The 24,257-nt window shown below is 42.5% G+C and overlaps 1 protein-coding gene across 1 annotated transcript in view; it reads right to left on the bottom strand.

Moving 5' to 3' along the window:
* Positions 1-10,407: 10,407 nt before the first annotated feature.
* Positions 10,408-24,257, bottom strand: part of DRAM1 (DNA damage regulated autophagy modulator 1) — a 52,638-nt gene continuing 38,788 nt past the window's right edge. Inside the window, exons 4-7 of the mRNA XM_073650673.1 lie at positions 22,029-22,206; positions 16,575-16,633; positions 16,351-16,443; positions 10,408-10,729 (exon numbers count right to left, since the gene is read on the bottom strand). Coding sequence (XP_073506774.1) covers positions 10,685-10,729; positions 16,351-16,443; positions 16,575-16,633; positions 22,029-22,206 — 375 coding nt within the window. The 3' untranslated portion in view covers positions 10,408-10,684. The remainder of the gene's footprint in view (positions 10,730-16,350; positions 16,444-16,574; positions 16,634-22,028; positions 22,207-24,257) is intronic.

The raw sequence follows: 24,257 nt of genomic DNA, 5'->3' as shown, positions 1-24,257 counted from the left end.
CGCGCTCCTGTGACGTCGGCGTCTGCTGGGCTCCTTCCAGGACCTTACGCAACGTCCGGATGTGAGGCGGGGCTTCAGTTCTCGCGCGCTTTCGGAGTCCACGCCCCTCTTCTTCCCGCGCGGCGTCCTCAAGATGGCGTCCAATGGCGGGAAAACTCCACGTATGGCGGGAAGAAGGCCGAAGATGGCGCCGGATGGCGGGAAAACTCCACCGATGGCGGGAAGGAAGCGGAAGATGGCGCCGGATGGCGGGAATCTTCACCACAGGTAAGTTTGAACAGTCTTTTTCAGGCACGAAGTACAGTAATCCTGCCGACTACGCCAAAAGTTGACGCGCCCCTGGGCCTGTGTCGCGCTGCGTTGCGCACGCGGGAGCTTACCCGGAGCCGGATCTCTTGAGGGTTGTAGTCTCGTGGCGGTGATCCGGTCCGTGCCCAGGGAGTCAGACTAAGTGGCGCTGTATTAGCGGTAGATGTTGGACGACTACGCCACCCGTTGAGTACAGCTAAGGAGCTGCTGCTGCAGGGCAGACCGCTGAGGCCGGTGGTAGGATTGTGCAGCGTGATAGTATAACCCCCAACGGGAGGGGTATGGCCTCAGGGCAGCCGACGTGGATGATGGGGGTAGCAGGAACCACTCGGAGACGGTACGGTGTAGTTCAGGGTCTTTACTGGTGACAAATATAGACCCTCCCGGAGTACTGGCTAGCGATTGGGGCCTGGTCAGTCCTTGAGCAGATGGGATCTCCCCTGGCCAGGCGGAGTTGTAGGCCTCCCAAACTAACGATACTCTTCCGGCTACCTTGCTAGAGGCGGGTAAAAGTAGCCCACGTCCCTGAGTGTACCGTGTGGTGCTCACCCGTATGGCCGGTGACTCGGGGCCTTCTAGTAGCTTCCGCTCCACGACGGCGGTGCTGGTCCCACACGTGTGACCGTGCCTTCGGGTTTCTGGGCCAGAGGACCTGCAATCCCCTGCCGGTCGGTTTCTGCTGCTGGATAGGAGTTAGTCCCCACAGCCTCGGACTCCGGGTCCGGTGATAACTTCTCAGTCAGGGCGAGCTCTGCAGCTGCCAGCCCCTGACTCCTTGTAGCACTGCTCCCACAGAGCTCCTGATGTTCTTTTCCTATATCTGCTTCTCTGTCTCTACTTCTTCTCTACTCACTAACCCTGCCTCAGCCCTAGGTTTATATAGGGGAAGTTCTTCCCCTCCCAGGACTGGGCAGGAGGTGTGGCATGCACAGGATCCCTGACCAAGAGACCTCCCACCTGCTCTCAGACATAACATTGCTGTTACTGTGGAAACCAGACCCCTGGGGTGCCACACTAGTATTGGTTGGCTTTTTTTAAAAAATACCAATCATATAGGGATACCATGTGTGCGCTCAAAAAAATTAGGTGTACAATAAACTCCCATGTGTCCTTTAAACACAGAAGGTACCATGGATTATACAGTAGAATCCCACATGACCTCCATTCAATAAGGTATTGTGGACTATGTCAGGGAAAATCAAAAAAGCCCCACTGAAGGAATCCTTCGGGTTGTTGTTATATCAAACAAAATGAAACAATCTCACCCAATCCTAAAGTGCCTCATGGCTTGATTCATCCTGGTATAATGTCATCCTAAACTTCATGACCAAAACATTCTGGAGGTATCCTGCTCCCAACGCGTTTCCTCCTAAAGTAGATTCATCAGGGGAGACTGAAAAAGGAGGCTGAGGGTCTCCACCATTTCAAACAGCCCTTATCCTCCTTTTAAAAGACCCAGGGTTCCACCTGTCACTTCCTACACCGTGTCTACTTTAAACTGCCACGCTAAATGACACGCCGCTATGTCACTTCCGGTCACGTGGGCTGGTATATCCGGTATCTGAAACGCAAACCATCGTGTGGAACGCATATGGAATCCCGCCGACGTCACATCCGGTGACGTCCTTCCTGTTTCCGGTAAATGGAACGCATGCATATAGAAATGAAGCGCATCTCAAGCACACTAGCGCTTCAAAACCAACCAGAACCACCGATCCAAAACTGGACTCCACACAGCGGTGGTTGGGGAGGGAGGGACAACACAAACCGCTCTCTCAGACACTCAGACTGGGAGGTATAATACCCCTCCTCTCCTGCATTTACAGATATATAATCGCCACTACAGTCCTGCAGCAATATATCAAACTATGGGACCAGATGATTTATAATAATTCAACTTTTTAAAAAAGGAAACATCCATCGTCCCACCCCTTAAGGGTTAAGCATGGCCTCCCACCACAGGGCTTATTATAACCAGACAAGTAGGCAGGCATAAGTAGGAGGCTAAGACCAACACGTATTTGTCCACAAAAAAACATTTGGAACATAGTCCAAAAGGCCAAACCAAAGGTCAGCATCTGAAGTACAGGATAGAGCGAGGATTAATAGATGATACATTACTAGAGGTATATTAAATATGAGGAAACCCTGGCGAGAAAAATGGCCCCATAAAGAGGCCAAAGGGATACAACATGGCACACCTGATCTTTTCTACACTGGCCCTAGGCCCCAGTCCCTACCTGACAGCGTAGGTTGGCACCCTAGACCTGCGCAGTGGCGCCCCCACTCAACGTCGGCTGTCCCTACACTCCTTTCCCTAGATGGTCCCTCGACCTATAGGAAACATTTATACGAGATTTGTTCATTCAGTCCACTAGGTGCCAGCGTACGCAGATAATGTATCCATTTGGCCTCTCTCTGAAGTAGAGCCTTATCCCAATTACCACCTCTCTGTGGAAACTTGACCTTATCAATTCCTATGAATCTGACCGAATCAACTTTGCCCTCATGCATAGTATTGACATGTTTAGCCAGGGGTGTATCCTTTTTATTAACAATATCCCGCAAATGTTCACCTATACGCCTCCTGAGTTCTCTTTTCGTTTTACCCACATACTCAATATTACATTAACATGTGGCTTTGTAAATAATCCCTTCGGATCTACAATTTATGAAGGAATTGATATAGTATATTTCTCCAGTCACTTTACTCTCAAAGGTTTTGCTTTGTGTGATCACCTTGCATGCCACACATCCGCTACATTTAAAGCCCCCCTTGCCAGTTGATCTCAGCCTTTCAGTACCCACTCCACCAACATAGTGGCTATGTACAAGCCTATCTCGAAGGGATCTACCCCTACGGTATGTAATCTGTCAGGTAGACTTAACATAGCTCCCTATGTCTTCATCCATCTGTAGGATCTTCCAGTGCTTCTGGAGAATTTTTCTAACTTCATGTGCCTTATTTGAATAGGTAGTAATCACTCTACATGTGTCATTTGTTCCCTGATCCTGTAAAGATGGATAAAGAAGAGTCATACGATCCTTCGCCAGAGTTTCCTCGTAGGCCTTGGCTAGAATTTTTTTGGGGTACCCTCTTTTGATAAATCTATCCCGTAATTCAGAGGCCTGCTGATCAAAAACCATATTATCTGAACAGTTTCTACGAACCCTCAGATACTGGCCCTTCGGGATCCCTTTCTTCAAGGGCAAGGGGTGATTGCTCTCCCATTTCAACAACGAATTAGTGGCTGTTTTTTTCCTATATGTCGAGGTAGAGATACTACCATCCTCCTTCTTACATAATAAGATGTCCAGAAAGGGCAAGGTATTGATACCCACCTCACATGTAAACCGCAGGTTAAGACTATTTTAGTTGAGCGCCTTCACAAAGATTTCAAATTGTATGGAGTCCCCCTTCCAAAAAATTAGGATATCATCGATATACCGTATCCATAGGGCTATCCTCTCACTACCTTCCACAGGATGTTCCCCAAACACGATTGTTTCCTCCCACCAGCCCAGGTAAAGATTTGCATACGATGGGGCACAGGGACTCCCCATCGCAGTCCCTCTGAGCTGGTGGAAGTACTGGTTATCAAATAGAAAGACATTTCTGTTCAAACAAAACTCGATAGACTTTTTAATTAATTCATTATGGTCGGCGAATTGGCATCCTCTGCTGCGCAAAAAATATTCCACCTCCTCCATGCCGTTTTCATGGGGAATTGATGAATAAAGGGATTCTACGTCAATACTCGCCAACATAACATCAGGATCCACAGATATGCTGTCCAATTTTCTCAATAGGTCACTAGTATCTCTAATGTGTGAATTAAGGCCTATGACAAATGGTCTCAAAATTTTATCAAGATAAACACCCAAGTTTTGGGTAAGACTGTCCACCCCTGCCACTATAGGACGTCCTTTCAAAGGACTCGTCCCCTTATGCACCTTGGGGAGGCTATAAAAAGTGGCCATTATCGGGAATTTCGGGCAGATAAAATCAAATTCTTTCTTACTAATAACCCCACTTGTCAGGCCCTCAGATACCAACAATTTCAAATCATCCAAATATTCACCAATGGGATTACCCCTCAAGACCCTATAACAATCTTTATCACACAAAATGTTCAGGCACATCTGATGATAACTTCTGTAATCCATAACCACAACATTGCCCCCTTTATCTGAGGGCTTAATAGTAATTGACTGATCCCCTTCCAATTTACATAAAGCCTGCATCTCGAGTTTTGTCAGATTATATTTACGTATATCTTGTTTTTTCTTTTCCAAAGCGGTCAAATCCTCTGTGACCAAGTCCAAAAACACATCAATGGGGCCAACATCAACCTGTGGTGGCGGCATATTCGTATTTTTCAATTTTAACCCCTTAAGCCCGGGAGCATTTTCCGTTTTTGCATTTTCGTTTTTGCTCCCCTTGTTCCCAGAGCAATAGCGTTTTTATTTTTTGGTCAATATGGCCATGTGAGGGCTTATTTTTTGCGGGACGAGTTGTACTTTTCAACGCCATCACTAGTTTTACCATATCCTGTACGGGAAAACGGGAAAAAAATTCCAAGTGCGGTAAAATTGCAAAAAAAGTGCAATACCACAGTTGTTTTTTATTTATTTTTTTTACAACGTTCACTGAATGCTAAAACTGACCTGCCCTTCTTATTCTACAGGTCATTACGAGTTCATAGACACCAAACATGTATAGGTTCTTTTATATTTAAGTGGTGAAAAAAAATTCCAAAATTTGGTAAAAAAAAAAATAAAAAAATAGCGCCATTTTCTAAGACCCGTAGCGTCTCCATTTTTCGTGATCTGGGGCTGGTTGATGGCTTATTTTTTGCGCTCCGGGCTGACATTTTTATTGATAACATTTGGGGTAGATCCGATGTTTTGATTGTTATTGATTTGTTATTGCATTTTATTGCAATTTTGCGGCGACCAAAAAACATAATTCTGGCGTTTAGAATTTTTTTATCGTTACGCCGTTTACCGATCGGATTAATTCTTTTTTATATTGATAGATCGGGCGATTCTGAACGCGGCGATACAAAATATTTTTTTTTTATATTTTTAAAAACTTTTTTTTTTTACTTTTTGCATGCTTCTATAGTCTCCATAGGAGACTAGAAGCAGCAACTATCCGATCGCCTCTGCTACATACAGGGGACGAGCAGGTCCCCTGCATGCAGCAGAAATGGTCCTGTGCTATGAGCGCCGACCACTAGGTGGCGCTCATAGCAACAAGATCATGACAACCACAGGAGTCTGCTGCAGACCCTGGGTTGTCATGCCCACCCATCGGCGACCCGCGATCACGTGACGGGGTCGCTGGTGGGCGGGGCTTATGACGCGCTACCCGGAAGCGCGCGTTAAATGCTGCTGTCAGAGATTGACAGCGGCATTTAACATGTTAACAGCCGCGGGTGGATCGCGATTCCACCCGCGGCTGTTGCGGGCACATGTCAGCTGTAAGAATTAGCTGACATGTGCTCGGTTCAGTGAGGGCTCAGCGCAGCAGCCCTCACTGAACGGGCAGTACGCAAATATGCGTACTAATACGTTCCCGGTATTTAAGGGGTTAAATCAGTAAAGGGACCCCTGCCCTCCAAATTAGGGTCTGGTAAACCCAAATCAAAAAGAGTCCTAATGTCAACCAATAAATCATCCAATACCCCCAGATCGGAGCAAGTGAGTTTGTTCATCCGAGCAAAGTGTTTCCTCCATTTAACCTTACGAACAAATAGGTTTACATCTTTCACTGCATCAAATGATTTATAGTCGGTTGTTGGTACAACAATAAGCCCCTTACTCAGAACCCCCATCTCAGGAATACTGAGGGTCCTAGAGGAAAGATTAATAACCTGAAGATTTTTTACAGACCCTGTGGGTTGGACAGGTTGAAACAACTCGTGAGTGGATACCCCTCCTCTAAAAAATTCCCTCTAACTGGGGACCTCCTGTTGTTGTTTCTATTCCTATTTCCTCTGCCCCTTTGCCTTCCCTTCTGTGATTTATACCTAGTCTCGGGGTCGGAGGCTTCTGTATCTGTGGATGAAATATCAGTCTCTTGATATCTAGAACCCCTATACGTCGGAAAGTTATATGCCTTGTTCTCTTTAAACTCTTGAAGATCTTTCACAAAGCATTTATGTTTATGTTCTTTTAGGTGGTACTGAAATTTCTCCAGAGTATTCTGTAAAGTAGTCTCCTTAGTTGCAAAGTCGGGTTCAGATGCAAATTTTTTTGTAATTTCTATTTGCGTTTTAAGAGAGTTGTTCAGGGCTACAAGTGTCTGCTTCTCTTCCTCCAAGAGCAACCTCATAAATCTCAAAGAGTATTCTGTTGCCTCTTTCTCCCACCTATTTAAATGGTTAGGGTTCTTATATCTAAAAGGGGGTTGAAGCGAGATTCTCAAATGTCTAGGAACAATCCCAGCCTTCAAATAGCTCTCTAAAGTTTGCACCTCCCACCATGAAGTGGTTTGATCTGTAAATGATTTAGTAATACGTGATCAGAAAAAACCTCCTTAGCCTCTGTTGCCCAGCTGCTAGTATCTAAACCCGTGGTTAGAAAACCTGCCATCCCCAAGATCAATATATAACAAGCTATCGGGGTAACCATGGTACCATGCGTTGGGAGCAGGATACCTCCAGAATGTTTTGGTCATGAACTTTAGGATGACATTATACCAGGATGAATCAAGCCATGATGCATTTTAGGATTGGGTGAGATTGTTTCATTTTGTTTGATATAACAACAACCCGAAGGATTCCTTCAGTGGGGCTTTGTTGATTTTCCCTGACATAGTCCACGATACCTTATTGAATGGAGGTCATGTGGGATTCTACTGTATAATCCATGGTACCTTCTGTGTTTAAAGGACACATGGGAGTTTATTGTACACCTAATTTTTTTGAGCGCACACATGGTATCCCTATATGATTGGTATTTTTTTAAAAAAGCCAACCAATACTAGCAAGGATAGTGTCTAAATCCCATGCTCTGGATGATTGAGGTTGATTTTTCTAAAACCCTATACACTTGGCATTTGATATGTTGAGGTGTGGTTCGCATGTATACACTATCATAATTTATTGATGGTAATTCAAAAGACCCAGGGTTCACTATTTGGCCCATTAGGGTTCTTTTACTTGAAGGAAAATAATTTTTAATGTATATCTAATAAATGTTATATTTTAAACTATCTTGCTTGAAAAGTTTTCCGGGACTAACATATTGATGATCAGTCAGGGTGGGCAATTAATTTTCCTGAAGGGGCCACATGAGATACCGTAACTGTTGTGGAAGGCCGAACTAATAGGCTGAAATTAATTCTGCTCAGTATTAATATTAACATATTAATTATAATTATTATGTTATATTAATTGTATCACTTAATATTGAGCAAAATTAAGTATGTTGACACCACCCTATATACAGCATGAGTCCACACACAGCCTCCCTATATATAGTATGAGCCAACACACAGCCACCCTATTTATAGCATGAGGTCAAACACAGCCCCAAATATACAGTATGAGTCCACACACTTCCCCCTATATGCAATAAGATCTGCACCCTCTATGTAGTATGATCTCATGCAGAGCCCACCTATATACAGTATGAGCCCAAATACAGCCCCTATATACATTATTAACCCACACACAGCCTCCAAATATACACAACATGAGCCCTCACACAGCCCTCCTATATACAGTATGATCCCCGATATACAGTATGAGCCCACACATAGCCCCCTATATACAATATGATCCCATGCACAGCATCCCTTATATACAGTATGAGCCCACACACAGCCCCCATATACCATATACAGCATGAGCCCCCACACAGCCCCCTATATACAGTATGAGCCCCAACACAGCCCCTATATACAGTATGAGTCCCCACACAGCCTCCCTATATGCAGTACAAGTCCCCACAAAGCCCCTTATATACAGTATGAGTCCCCACATAGCCTCCCTATATGCAATACAAGTCCCCACAAAGCCCCTTATATACAGTATGAGTCCCCACATAGCCTCCCTATATACATTATAAGTCCCCACATAGCCCACTTATATATAGTATGAGCCCATACACAATCCTCTATATACAATATCACCCCCATATACAGTATGAGCCCACACACAGCCCTCCTATATACAGTATGAGCCCCCACACAGTTCCCTTATATACAGTATGAGCCCACATAGTCTCCCTATATACAGTATGAGCCAACACAATACCTCCCTATATACCGCATGAGCCTCCACATAGCCCTTATACACAGTATGAGCCCCCACATAGCCCTTATACACAGTATAAGCCCCCACATAGCCTCCCTATATACAGTATGAGCCCCCACATAGCCTCCCTATATGCAGTATGACCCCCATATAGCCTCCCTATATACATTATGAGCCCCAGTAGTCCCCCTATATAAAGTATAAGTCCTCACATAGCCTCCTATATACAGTATGAGCCCTCACATAGCCTCCCTATGTACAGTATGAGCCCCTACATAGCTCCACCATATACAGTATGAGCCCCCACATAGCTCCCCTATATACAGTATGAGCCCTCACATAGCTTCCCTATATACAGTGTGAGCCCTCACATAACCTCCTTTTATAGAGTATGAGTCCCCATACAGCCCTCCAATATACAGACACACATCCCACACACATTTACACATATAAAAAAACATACCTTGCTCTCTTTCCCCCAGCGCTCTTCTCCGGTCTTTCCTGTGCACAATCATGCTCCGCACAGAAGACTCGATGTAGTGACATCATTGTGTTTGCTGTCTCAGTTGCACACGCTGAATGATGGAAGCAGGAGCCGGCAGCTCCCTTCTCCACCATTATATTCACGGCTATTTGTATCCTGAGGATGCAGATAGTGGTGAAATCGGGAAGCTGGGCGGGGGAGGGAGGCTACATGCTGTGGCTCCGTGGGCATAGGTCATCAATAGCAGATCTGTCAGGGGCTTATCACCTGGCACCCCCTACTGATCAGCTGAAATCTGCTCCAGCAGCAGCCATGATATAAGCAATGTACAGAGTGGAATACCACAGCTTTGTATATTGTGTAATGTCCTGTGCCGAGTACTGCAGTTTATCTCCCCTTCAAGTGAACCAGACTGCTGTGAAGCAGGCTAAAGACCTGACACCCGACTGCAGGAGGATGACTAGAGGTGCAGAGTGGAACGGTCCTATACTTGGACAGGCTGACTATTATTCTTCCTCAATCCAGTAGAACACTTGCTGTGAAGGAACAGAAGTTTTGACGTATCTCCCTGTCGTGCTAACCTTACAAAACCCCTTAACCCTAGGTAGTAGCAGGGTTAGTTGAAGGGGTTGGAAGGCTGAATAGAGACTTTTCTTTCTTCTTTGTTTCTTTTTACTTACATATTGTTACTAGTGATGAGCGAGTATGCCAAAATAACCATTTCGGCAAGCACGCTCAGGTGCTCGCCGAGTATTTTGGCGTGCTCGGCGTATCATTCATTGTCGCTGCATCTGCAAGTGTCACGGCTGTTAAACAGCTGTGACACATGCAGAGATACTCTGTTCGCCAGGCTATCTCAGCATGTGTCTAACAGCTGTGACACTTGAAGGCGCGGCGACAATGAATGAAACGCTGAGCACGCCAAAATACTCGGGTTAATGAGGCATACTCGCTCATCACTAATTGTTGCCTTATCCAGAGGTAAAAGTTAGCTCATTAAACAAAGTCTAGTTCAGGCTTTGTTAACATCAGTTTTAAAATTAACAAAAGTAAAAAAGAAAATACTACAAATGATGCAATTGGAAAAAAAGTCACAATATGCCTATGTTAATGGGAAAAAGATATTGCTTTTTTAATGCTGTGGCGAAAAATAAAAAAGATTCTGCATAACTTTAGGGTGGGCTACCAGAGCTAATTCTATTGGCGAGCTCTAGGCATCATGGTAATAGCCACAAATATGGCAATATAGTATAACATGGAGACCTAATCTCTACAGGTGATCACAGGTGTTTCTAACATATCAGAGACATCTGACTATAACACACAAAACCAAATTCAGGTGAAATGGAAAATTTAAGATAATAATTTATTGTTAATAATATTAGGCTATGATATGTGCATGTTAAAAAAAAACTATTCCAAACACAGGATTATCATTTATTCATAAAAAAATAAACACTAAAAATCTAGAAATGTTGGACGGACATAATTTACAAAAACACATAACGTAAATGTTGTATCTCTGCAAACAAAGCAGATAGTGCAAAATGTGTTCGGCTCTTATTGACTTGTAAAATGATGATTAAATATTCCTTTTTTCTATAACACTTGAATGGAGCAATTGTCAAAAATCATCATGGATTTCTATAGATGTTTTCACAGTTACAGCCTGCAGGAGAATCATAAAAAGAATTATTAGGACCAGTGCATCATGTAATATTTCTTACGAGAAGCAGATGCGGAATAAGGACATATCTGCACAATTATATTGCATTCTAAAAATGTTCTTTCTATTCACTCCAGTGTGTACACTAGTGTGCCTATGGACTTTAAATGACAATTGTATGTTAAAGGGCGTTCTCAAACAGATATTCATTATTTTTCTGGTATGCAAAAAACGGTCTAAGTTTCATCCGTGTTTTGTTTCCGAGTTTTAATTAGTGTTTGTCAGTGTATCAGTTTTTACCATCAGTGATTTTCATATATGAAAAATTCATAAATAAGTTCTAAAGTTTCTCTGATTCATTGCGATGTTAGTCACAGACAGAACTCAGACTGTACACTGATCTCTCTGATTTTCACTAACCCATAGACTTCTATGGGTAATTACAATGCATGACTCCGATCAAAAACCGACTTGTCTCTGTGATTCTTTGGCATACTCACAGTCCGCAAAAAATATGGACATGTGAACAGCTCCATACATGATAATGAGTACATCCGAGAAAATCATGGATAGAATATGTACATGGTTTACGGACGTCTGATTGAGGTTTGGCCAAGATCTCATAACTCCAACTGAATTACAATGCATAGTCAACTGCAATTTTCATTATAACAGTAATCAGTATGCATAAAAAAATTACTAGGCTGTTTTTTTTTTAATAGGAGTTTATAGCGGAGGTATCTCTCTTAGGCTGTGGTATGAGATAGGTGAAATACAGTTGCATTTGATTAGTATCCTTCTTGCCTAAACATGTATATATCATTGAGTACAGTATAGGAAGGTGTGAAATTACCAGACTGCATCTGAACATTTAGTAGCCATTGTAGTTACCTTAAGGCTATGTGCCCACGTAGCAGATTTGATACAGAGAGTTTTTGCCTCTCTCTGGCAGAAAAAAACGCATGCAGATTTACATGCGTTTTTTTCTGCCAGAGAGAAGCGTTTTTTCAGCGTTTTTTCAGCGTTTTCGCATGCGTTTTTTCAAGCAGTTTCCAAGCGATTTCGAGCATCACTTGGAAAAGTGCTTGACAAGTTGGTCACACAATATAAATCCATGCAACCGGCATGGATTTATAATGTGTGAACAACTGATGCTTTAAATGCAGCATCTATAGTAAAAAAAAAAAGAATTAAAACGTTAAAAATAATGAAAAACCTGTATATTCACCTCTCCGGTCTCCTCCCGGCGGCGATCCTCTCTCCTCGGCGTCCCGCGGTGTACTGGCAGGACCTGCAGTGACGTCATTTAGTCAGCTGATGGTCACGCGACCATCACCTGACCGCCGACGTCAGCGGTCGCGTGACCATCAGGTGACTAAATGACGTCACCGCAGGTCCTGACAGTACACCGCGGGACGCCAAGGAGAGAGGACATGGCCGGGAGCAGACCGGGGGCCGCCGGAGAGGTGAATATATAGGTTTTGTTTATTTTTAACTTTTTTATTTCTTTTTTTCACCGCATGGTAGCCGGGATGAAGAGGAGTTGTAGTCTCCTCTTCATCCTGGGTACCACACGCACCGCGATTACGCTGCAAATTCGCGGCCATTGAATTTAATTGAAACGCAGCAAATCCACATATACCTGCGGGTTTGCTGCGTTTCAATGTTCCTCCATGGCCGCGAATTTGCAGCGTAATCGCGGTAGAAATGGTCGTGCTGCATTTTGCAACGCAATGCGAATTCGGCGCGCAAATTAGCGCATCATGTGCACAGCACATCCCAATTTACATTGCTTTGCATGGCAGACGGTTTTACAAGCGTTTTCGCAGCCGCAAAAACGCTACAAAAACGCTACATGGGCACTTAACCCAAAAGTGCAATATAATGTATACTTTGCAAAGTTTACCTCTGGACAAACAGTAGGCAGGTGAAGTTTAGTCATACAATGTCAACAGCCAATGGCTCAATGGCTCGATGGCTACAGGGAATTACTGCAATATGTGATATGATTCAGTGTTTACTTTTGAGAAAATCAAAGCTGTAATCCACCTTGTGACAATCGTAAAAATTGCCATGGGGAAAAACTAAAGTTGCAACATAAGACACTTTAATTTTGCAACTTTACTTAGGCCTCATCTGGTGTCTGTTTCTTTTTCCCTCCTACGTGAAAACAATGGACTGATTTTCATCAATGTTTTTGATCTAATTTTTATCAGTGTTTGATCCATTTTTATCATCCGTGACTCAGATCAAAAACGGACAAGTCTCTGTGAATTTTTGGGGACAACCGGTCAGAAAAAACAAGGACACCATAGACCACAATGGGTATGTGTTCTATCCATGACAAACACAGATAGAACAAGTGAGTGAAAAACTGTCAGAAGGAACCCTTAAAGGGGTTGTCCAGGCTTGGGACTCAAGTCTGCTTCACTATATGTGAGAGCAGACTTGTGAATCCTTACAGCAGGCACAGGACACGATGTCAGGATTCTCCAGTGCATGGCAGGGAGCAGGCAGTCATGTGACCACAAGAATACGATTTACATACTTCCAGTCACATTCCGACTACACATGTCCAGCCTCGCTCAATTCACTTGTATTGAGCAAGGCCGCACATGTCTAGTCGGCATGTGACTGTATATATGCAAATCACATAATTGCAGTCATGTGCCTACCCACTCCTGGCACCGCAGAATCCTGACAGCGCCCACTCTGTGTGCTGTGAGGATTTATAAGATGACTGTAGACTTGAACCCCAAATCTGGACAACTCCTTTAAATGGCAGGGTAAATTTGAGGCCTTGCCTTATAGAGCAGAGCACCAGCAATAAAAGTGCTTAAGGGTATGTGCCCTCAACCTAGGTATTCTGAAGTGATAGCCGCCAAGGTTTTCCTGAATGAAGCCACCGTGGGCAGCACGGTGGCTCAGTGGTTAGCACTGCAGTCTTACAGCACTGGGGTTCAAATCCTACCAATGACAATATCTGCAAGGAGTTTGTATATTCTCCCTGTGTTTGCGTGGGTTTCCTCCTGGCTCTCCGGTTTCCTCCCACATTCCAAAGACATACTGATAGGGAATCTAGATTGTGAGCCCCATTGGGGACAGTGCCAATAATGTCTGTAAAGCGTTGTGGAATAAATAGCGCTATATAAGTGAGTAAAATAAATAAATGAAGGTGATTTAGGAAAAAGCCAGCTGTTTTGTGAAGCAACTTCACAGGCGGTTTTATCATCATTTTTTGTGGCGGCTCCACCACCGGTGTCTCTTTCCTACTGTTTCAACTATAAATAGCGGGTATCTTCCAAATAAAGCCGCCTGAAGAATGAACATGTTACTTTTTTTAACCGCTTCAAAGTTTTCAAACCTTGAAACAGTTAAAAGCAGTAACAAGTGACTGAACATGTGCAGAGCAATGTCGTTTTTACATTACTGTGCATTATGTTCATTTTTTTTCTAGGCGGAATGCATCTGAAAAAAGACGTTGTGTGCACATACTCTACAGTCATGGCCAAAAGTATTGAGAATGAGACAAATAGTAATTTTTCCAAAGTTTACTGCTTCATTTTTTGTAATGGCAATTTGCATATACTCCTGAATGTCAAAGAGTGATCAGCTTAACAGCAATTACTGTACTTGCAAAGTCAATATTTGCCCAGAAAATGAACTTTAACCCCCAAAACACATTTCAACATCATTGCAGTCCTGCCTTAAAAGGAGCAGCTAACATCGTTTTAGTGATTGATCCATTAACACAGGTGTGGGTGTTGATGAGGACAGGGCTGGCGATCAATCAGTCATGATTAAGTAAGAATGACATCACTGGACACTTTAAAAGGAGGCTGGTTCTTGGTATCATTGTTTCTCTTCAGTTAACCGTGGTTATCTCTAAAGAAACATGTGCAGCCATCATTGCACTGCACAAAAATGGCCTAACAGGGAAGAGTATCGCAGCTACAAAGATTGCACCTCAGTCAACAATCTATCGCATCATCAAGAACTTCAAGGAGAGCGCTTCCATTGTTGTCAAAAAGGCTCCAGGGCGCCCAAGAAAGACCAGCAAGCGCCAGGACCGTATCTTAAAACTGTTTCAGCTGCGGGATCAGACTACCAGCAGTGCCGAGCTTGCTCAGGAATGGCAGCAGGCTGGTGTGAGTGCTTCTGCACGCACTGTGAGGCGGAGACTCTTTAAGCAAGGGCTGGTTTCAAGGAGGGCAGCAAAGAAGCCACTTCTCTCCAGAAAAAACATCAGGGACCGACTGATATTCTGCAAAAGGTACAGGGAGTGGACTGCTGAGGACTGGGGCAAAGTCATTTTCTCTGATGAATCCCCTTTTCGATTGTTTGGGACATCTGGAAAACAGCTTATTCGGAGAAGAAGAGGTGAGCGCTACCACCAGTCTTTTCTCATGCCAACTGTAAAGCATCCTGAAACCATTCATATGTGGGGTTGCTTCTCAGCCAAGGGAATCGGCTTACTCACAGTCTTGCCTAAAAACACAGCCATGAATAAAGAATGGTACCAGAATGTCCTCCAAGAGCAACTTCTCCCAACCGTCCAAGAGCAGTTTGGCGCCCAACAATGCCTTTTCCAGCATGATGGAGCACCTTGCCATAAAGCAAAGGTGATAACTAAATGGCTCATGGAACAAAACATAGAGATTTTGGGTCCATGGCCTGGAAACTCCCCAGATCTTAATCCCATTGAGAACTTGTGGTCAATCATCAAGAGACGGGTGGACAAACAAAAACCAACAAATTCTGGCAAAATGCAAGCATTGATTATGCAAGAATGGACTGCTATCAGTCAGGATTTGGTCCAAAAGTTGATTGAGAGCATGCCAGGGAGAATTACAGAGGTCTTGAAGAAGAAGGGGCAACACTGAAAATATTGACTTGCTGCATTAACTCATTCTAACTGACAATATAACCTATTGGTACTCATAATATGATTGCAATTATATTTCTGTATGTGATATAAACATCAGACAAACACTAATAAAAACCAGAGGCCAGCAGATCATGTGAAAATATAATTTTGGTGTCACTCTCAAAACTTTTGCCCATGACTGTACATCTGACTTTCTGGCTGCCATTAGCAGTATATAGACAGCGTTTAGAAAAAATGGAACCTGTTTTCTACTAGTGAATTCACTTGGAGTTTTAATCTTTTTGATTTCGTATGACGCCACATTAAAAAAAAATGTCATGATATAATGGACTTTATAAGTATGAAGGCATTTTCTCTTACCACTTTTAGGTAAGCATTGTACATACATCGTCTATATGACAGCATATGGTTGCTGTGCTGCTTAATACGAGGGAGCAGTAAGCCCCCAAACAATGCTGTAGAGGCTCACAGCGCACAAGGCAATGCAAAATATAACTGATCCTTGTTAATTCACTGCTTATGGCTCCACACAAATAAAACAAAAATTAAACAAGGATTAAATCAGACATTCATTTTTAACAATTTACTGGCAAGATTGACTGACAAAGGTAGGAATGGTTTGGCAGCACATATTCAACTGAAACATCTGGTCTCGCCAAAAATACGGTAGGTGATCAGTAATATATTGTTGATTAATAAGGAAGGCAAAATAGATGATTTTATTATTGAAACCAACCTGAAACTCCTTTATGTAAGTCAGGAAGAAGGTCACAAATCCGAAAGCTACAATCCACTCACAGACTGCACTTGCCTGGTGATATGGCGAGGGCTGTATCCAGAGAGAGGGAATATAATACGTAGTGGTATTAGTAAGGAATTACAGGTACATTAAAGTCTACAGTAGAAAGATTTTAAGACTTTAAATCCAAGTAAGTTTAAAAAATAAATTAAATCTCCTACCTCCTCACCAATGGTACAATGGAACAGCTTTATACCATCGAATGCAGCACATATTATCACTATTAGATGTACATGTTAAGGAATTTAGTGATAGTAGAAACCTTCCAGCTCAATACACCAGCGATTAATACTGTATGTAAAATAATGTATTCACACTTGGAAAACACAGACGCAGCTCTCACTAAAAATAAAATAATGACGCTATATTGTATGGCACTTTAGATTACGATGCTATGCAGTGCACATAATGCAGTGACACAACAAATGCCAGACTGTTAACATCGCCATCAGACTACCCCCTTTATTAGAACCACACAAGAGTGTATACAGAGATCACGAAAAATTCCCTACTTCCATACAAATAGTCACAGAGTTTTAGAATTTTTCTGTAGTCTCGAAATTTAGCGTAGTCTCGAAAGCTTGCAATTTGTTACCATCTTTTCAGCTATCCATTAAAAGGTATCAACCACTGAGGACTCTCAAATCTAAATATTTTTCTATCTACTACTGGCTAACACGGTACAAAAATATATATTTTCCCTGTGTAAATTCAACAGGAGATTTAACAATTGATATGTGGTGAGCTCCCCCTAGTGGCTATAAAGCATTCCATGTGCAACCAGAAGAAGCACTTCCGAAAAATATTTAATCCGCAAAACATTTCTAAATATGTCTGTAATGAAGAGTAGTTGTATTAGAATACTTAGCAATCACTGCCTTCACTAGTTTACAACGTCGCTCAAGTCCTCTTCTGGATCACGTGACTTCAAATTAGACTAGCTGGATCACACCGAGGTTTATGTGTGGACCGGAGGTCACTTTCACTATATAAGTTTATGGAGCATCGTTCTGAGGCTTCATAGACTTACTTTGATGGAAATAGCACTGTGCATGCCTGCAAAAGAGAGGTGTGACGCTAGTCACTGCTCACGGACAACCCGTGAGGCTGGGTAGTCAAGAGGTCTGGGGACAGATACCAAGAAGGCTCGTCATAAACAAAGGGATAAGGCAAAGGCGTAGTCAGTTAATAGTCCGAGGTCAAGAGTTGAGCTGTCCATCACCATACGGACAGCTCAGCAAGCCCCTATCCTAGATTGGATGGCTGAACTGTCACTCACTGCTTCCAGACACACCTATGGGTAGAAAAGTGACAGTAGCCCCTCTTCTAGGAGGGCCACCGGTCACCCAGGTTTCCCAGGAAACTTATGATGGAAGGTCCTAAACCAGACAATCAGCCTTCACGGAACGAGCCAGAACCCAGGATCTCTCTTCAAGTCCGTATTCCCTCCAATAAACTAGATATTGGAGAGAATTCCAGACCCTCAGAGAATCCACGATCCTCTGCACCTCGCACTCCAAACTTCAATCGACAGAGACAGGAGGAGGCAGAGACGAGGCAAACAACACCGATGGGACAAACACTTTCAACAAGAATCTGTGGAACACATTTGGGATGCAGAAGAGTAGGAGGAAGTCTTAAACTAAAGGCCACCGGATTAACCACCTCAAGAATCTCATAAGGGCCAATAAATTTAGGACTCAACTTCGCTGATGACACTTACTTAATATTTTTGGAGGATAATTGAACCTTATCACCTACTTTGAAGATAAAACCTGCCGAATGTTTCCTATTGGCCTTCCGTTTTTTGCAAAGCTGAGCCACCCCAATATTCTTCTGAACCTCCCTCTAGATGTCCCCAAGTCTCTGTATGGCAGCCTCTACTCCAGGACACCCAGAACTCATTCTAGAAAATTCACCAAAATGGAGATGAAAACCATAATTGTAAAAAAGGCGAGATTCAAGTGGACTGGTTGACCCAGCTGTTAAAGTCAAACTCCGCAAGAGGTAATAATAAAGACCAGTCCTCCTGCTGAGCCGCAATGAAACACCTTAAAATGTGTTCCAACAATTGATTTGTCTTTTCTGTCTGACCATTGGTTTCAGGGTGGTAAGCAGAGGAAAATGACAACTTAATTCCCAATTTCCTACAAAATGATCTCCAGAATTTAGAGACAAATTGCAACCCCCTACCAGATACAATGTTCAGAGGGATTCCATGCAACGTCACCACATGATTGATAAATAATCTGGAAAGTGTTTCAGCATTCGGTAACCCAGATAACGGAAAAAATTTGCCTGTTTACTGAATCGGTCAACTACCACCCAAATAACAGTTTTCTGTCCCGACAAAGGCAAATCAATGATGAAATCAATGTACAAATGAGTCTATGGTCTTTCTGGAATGACAATGGAGCCAAATCCCCGGCAGACCGGTTATGACACACTTTAGCACATGCGCAAACCTTACAAGCAGATACACCACCAAAAGAGTCTAGCAATAGGTTTCTGTGTAACTGTGAGCCCAGGATGACCACTCAAGACAGAATCATGAAACTCCTGCAACAGACGTAATCTTAAATACAAAGGCACAAATAATTTGACCTTGGGGTAGCGGAAAGGCCAACGACTGGACTTTATGGATTTCCTCTTCCAACTCCGGGGTTACCATAGAAACCACAAACCCTGAAGAAGAATGGAGGTTCTGGAGGAGAAACTAAATCAAGGCTGCGTGATAAGGCGTCAGCCCTCATTTTCTAGGCCCCCGCCTAAACATGATATAAAAGTTGAATCTAGAAAAAAATAAGGACCTTCTGGCCTGTCTTGGGGTTAACCTATTAGCGGATTCAATATAAGCTAAATGTTTATGATCTGTCACCACAGTTTCCTGATGAATTACTCCGTCCAAAAAATGTCTCCATTCTTCAAAAGCCAACATCATAATTTCTCTCAGCAGACCAAAATTTCCTAGAGAAAAATGCACATGGCTGCAAGTTGATCAGAATTTTGGAACCTTGAGATACAATACAGCTCCTACCCCAACCTCTGAACCATCCACCTCCACAATGAATGGTTTCTGGAGTTCGGGTTGGACTAAAACTGGAATGGACACGAAACACTCTTTCAATTTATTAAGGGTCCGAATATAGTTGAAACCAGAAGTTTACATACACTATATAAAAAGACACATATGCATGTTTTTCTGAATATCTGACATGAAATCAGAATAAACCTTTCCCGTTTTAGGTCAATTTGAATATCATCAAGGTATACCACAATAAACCTTCCAATACAATCAGAAAAGATATTGCTCATAAAATTTTGAAAAACTGCTGGTGCGTTGATTAACCCCAAAGGCATAACAAGATTTTCAAATAGACCCTCAGACGTTAAAAACGCTGTTTTCCACTCATCACCATTCCGGGTGAGTACCAAATTATAAGCCCCTCTAAAATCCAGATTAGAAAACCATTTGGCCCCCGTAAACTGATTATGTAGGTAAGGGCTGAGTGGAAGTGGTATATGTATTCTTAACTGTAATTTTGTTTAATTCCCGGAAATTGAGGAAAGGGCGGAGACCCCCCATCTTTCTTTTTAACAAAGAAAATCCCAGCAGCTACAGGCGAGGAGGAAGGATGGATATGACCCTTCTGTAAACTTTTGCTTACATATTCTTTCATGGCGGTACGTTCAGGACCCAATTAATTATACAGGTGAGCTTTAGCTAACTTGGCATTATTTAGCTAACGATAGCACAATCATAAGGACGATGGGGAGGTAATATCCGTGCCTCTTTTTCCAAGAACACATTTCTGAAGTCTTTCAGGTACCCTAGTAGACCCTCCAGACTAGAGAAGAAAATATGTACAGAACTAAGACATCTCTTATGAAAATCGGGTCTCCACTTAACAATATCCTTCCGACTAGTGTTGAGCGAATTTGTTCGGCATTTCAAATTCGGGATTGTGTTCGGGGTTCCGGCTTGTTCGCACCAAAAAATCGGCTTCACCCATGAACATCCCTGATTTGCCATGCTGTCACGAATAGGTCAGTTGTAATGTGACGCTAGTCACTACTCCCGGACAAGCCATGAGGCTGGGTAGTCAAGAGCTCTGGGGTCAGATACCAAGAGGGCTCATCATAAACAAAGGGATAAGACAAAGCCGTAGTAAGGTAACAGTCCAAGGTCAGAATTCCAAGAAGGTAGCGGATCAAGAGAAAAGGGCAAGGCAAACGGATAGTCAAGGCAAGGTCCAAGGTTGGGTAGCAAAGATCAAATACAGGAACACAAAGAACAGAGCAAGTGCACACCATTTGAGCAAAGCTACAACTGTCACTAATTGGAGGCAGAGAGCCAGCTAAATAGCCAGGTAATCACTCGAACAGCAGACACATGGAGGAAGCCCAATCACGTCCCAGCCCTGATTGAACGGCTGAATTGTCACTCAACATACTGACAGCTCATCATGTCCCAGGATCCAATTGAATAGCTGAGCTGTCCATCATCATACTGACAGCTCAGCACCCCCTGTCCTAGATTGGATGGCTGAACTTCTTCTAGACACACCTATAGGCGGAATTGTGACAGTTGTACTCATGAGATCCGGAAGAAGACCAGAATGGCGCTGAAAACCTCAGAAGTAGGCGATCGGTAAGTATTTTAATGCACCTAGACTACATTAAAGACACATTTAGGAAGGTTTATAGCAGGGGTGGGCAAATAATTTTCCCAAGAGACCACATGAGAGACTGTGACTGTTGTGGAGAGCCGAACCAACCAGCCAAACTTAATTCTGCCCATTATTATTGCTTTATATTCATTATTATCACCTAATACTGAGCAGAATTAAGTCTGCTGACTAGCTAATACATGTTATGATAGGGTTTATTGTAATGTACACTTATCAGTAGCAGCTAATCAAGAAAATATAATTTATTGCTTTTTATAAAGTTGATATAAAGCAGTAAATCATACTTCTTCTGTTATTCATCTCTTGTGCCTTCATCAGCAACTTCCAACACAATATGATGCCTCCAAGGTCCCCACACACAGTATGATGTCCCCACACAGCCTCTAAAACAGAAGGATGTCCCCTCGAACAGTATGTCACCACAGACCCCACTATAAAGTATATATTGTCGCAATTCAGGAGCACACTAATTTATAGGATTACCATCTTCTGGGTAAGATAGTTGGCACAGTAAGAACTTTCATTCTAATACAATTTGATTATTTTTAGTTTAAACTGGGCTCAACCAGTTTTATTATCTTCCCTCGCAAATCAAAGCAGCGTTGAAATCTTGCAATACAAAGTAGAAACCTTGACCATCTGGCCACTAACTGTATATTGTACACAGCATCCTTGTGCAGGCGGTGAGATTGCTACCCAGCTCCGTAAAGCATAACAAACATCATCCATACCATTCCCCATGGTGGTGACTTCAACAGTTTTTCCTACTTTCTGACACTGGGAGCTGGCCAACCTGGTGTCTATTGAGTTCCTTTGGCCAAAGAACAGATGGGTAAAGTGGAAGCCCAACCTTCTCTCCTCAAACTACAACAACCATGCTTTATGCCGCTAAACAAAACCAATTAATGAGTATGAAAAGGATACTAGGAAATATAGCAATTATAGATATCACAGAAATTGTCATTCGTACACAGCAGATTTCCTTTTTGTTCCATTGAGGGCAGGCTTTGAAGGTGATAATGGATTGAAGAAATATATATGCAACCCCACAGATGAAGGTCACGAGGGCTCCTACTTCATGCACTTTTGTGACAGATGTCTCCTGTAAGATAACATACATATTATTGCAAGGTTATTACAGGCTCAGTTGCCCTATCAGAAAACCACATGATCCTGTAGTATACCCATGTTTTGATGCAATAATCAGATGCAACCACAACAGGGTGTAGAGAGGGCAACTTCACCTCTTCAGTTTCCGCTGTAGTTTAGCACTTTTGTGGTTATTTCACAAACAACCAATCAGCGCATATGACTTGTGGTGAAGTAAAGACAGCACAGTTTAGAAACTACATAAAAGTCAATAAAGTTGAACTTTTTAACACTTAGGACAGTTTCATCTTTTTAAAGAAGCCTGCCTTAAAGGGAGTCAGTCACCACCAAAACTCAAATTAAACCAATTATACAGTAATATAGGGGACATTGCCACTTCAAAAAATCATCCCTGTAAAATAGATTTCACTACTTTAGTTTTACATAAGATCAATTTTATTACATATATTTGAAAGGAGCATATGCTCAATTATAATGCCCCTGAGGAAGCCACAACTGTGGCGATGCGCGCGGGGTTCGCTTCCCCTATCCACTTTATTTTTGGCACAGGTTCTGTATGAACACATAGTCCTTATGGACCATTTGCTATATTGATATCCCTCTAGTTATGTTGCATTGTGCATAATTCTTTAATAGTGCATTATAATTGAGCATATGCTCCTTTCAAATATTGCTGCACTTTAGCATGCTGACACTTTATCATGATTGTTTCTGCATCCTCATTTGCACGTTGACATTTTAATAATGTATACGCCTGTGATTCTGTGTTATTAATTCTTGTAATCATGGTACTGTGTAATCCTTGATCAACTTCTGTGTATTTTGTTGTATTTCTGAGATACGGTAATCATTGTCATATTGGGAAAGTATCATGGTACTATGTGTCAATTACTTTGATCTTGTGAGGGTTTTTCTAATTCTTATGCTGCATAGTGGACTGGGGGGTCGCAGCTTTATTATAAGCTGTTTGACATGTTGTGTACAGCCTTTGGGCTTTTTAAATGTTTTTATTGTTAACTTTTGGCCTTTTTGTATCAATAAAATGTATGACTTTTTAGAGATCCCTGTGTGTTGCATACTCTTTGTCTTATCTAGTTCGTTATGAATTCAATAGGTTGATCTCTACATATACATGTATATTTGGTGGTGCCCGCCCTCCTCTATGCTTGCCTAAAGCAAGCACTGCCTAAATTGAATCCCTGGCCCTGGACGTATGCACTGACACTGCAGGAGCCCAACACATGCATGCACGCTCACGGTATCTGTGCAGGCAAGGTCTCATTCTTCTGTGAGTACGCCCACACTAATACCGTGAATGTGCACTTGCTGGGCTCCTGCAGTGTCAATGTGGACGTCCAGGGATTCAATTTTGACAGTGCTTGTTCTAGTCAAGTGAACACTGTCAATCAAGCTAAGGGGAAAATCAGAGAATGTTAACTGAGTATAGAAATTCAGAACTTGTCCTGGACTACAATGTTTATGACTTATCCTTAGGATAGATCCTCATTATTAAATCGGTGGATTCCTCACCCCCACCAATTAGCTGTTAGCAGGACCCACACAGTGTAAGAATCTGGGTACCAGAGAAGAGCCGCTGCAAATTGTACAGAGTTACTGTGTTCAGGCTTTGTATACTGTGTAATTTCGGCCACCATGGGACCCAGTAACAGTAGATATGCGGGGCTTTTCTGGGTGTTGAACTCCTATTTGTCTGATATTCATGAGCTGTCCTAAGAATATGTGATCAGTATCATACTGTAGATCTGGTAAATCCTCTTAACTACTATATATAGCAGAGATAAACAATTATCTTGTCTGTTTCATTATTTCATCTCATTCACAAATATACAGATTAGCAATTAATTGTTAGCTGTAAACTAAACTAAGGCCACGTTCACACGTTAAGTATTTGGCCAGTATTTGAAACCCTTAAAGGGGTTGTCCCAACTCTGCAAATTATCACTTACAGAGTTGAGAGAACCCCTTAAATAATTATAATCTGTGTCGTCCACATATACGTCATTATACATTTGTAAATACATT

Source organism: Phyllobates terribilis, unplaced genomic scaffold (assembly GCF_046119375.1).
Source record: "Phyllobates terribilis strain yellow unplaced genomic scaffold, ASM4611937v1 Scaffold_11__3_contigs__length_659146591, whole genome shotgun sequence".
NCBI lineage: Eukaryota > Metazoa > Chordata > Amphibia > Anura > Dendrobatidae > Phyllobates > Phyllobates terribilis.
The sequence above is the reverse complement of the archived record's forward strand: the minus strand, read 5'-3'. Positions and strand labels throughout refer to the sequence as shown.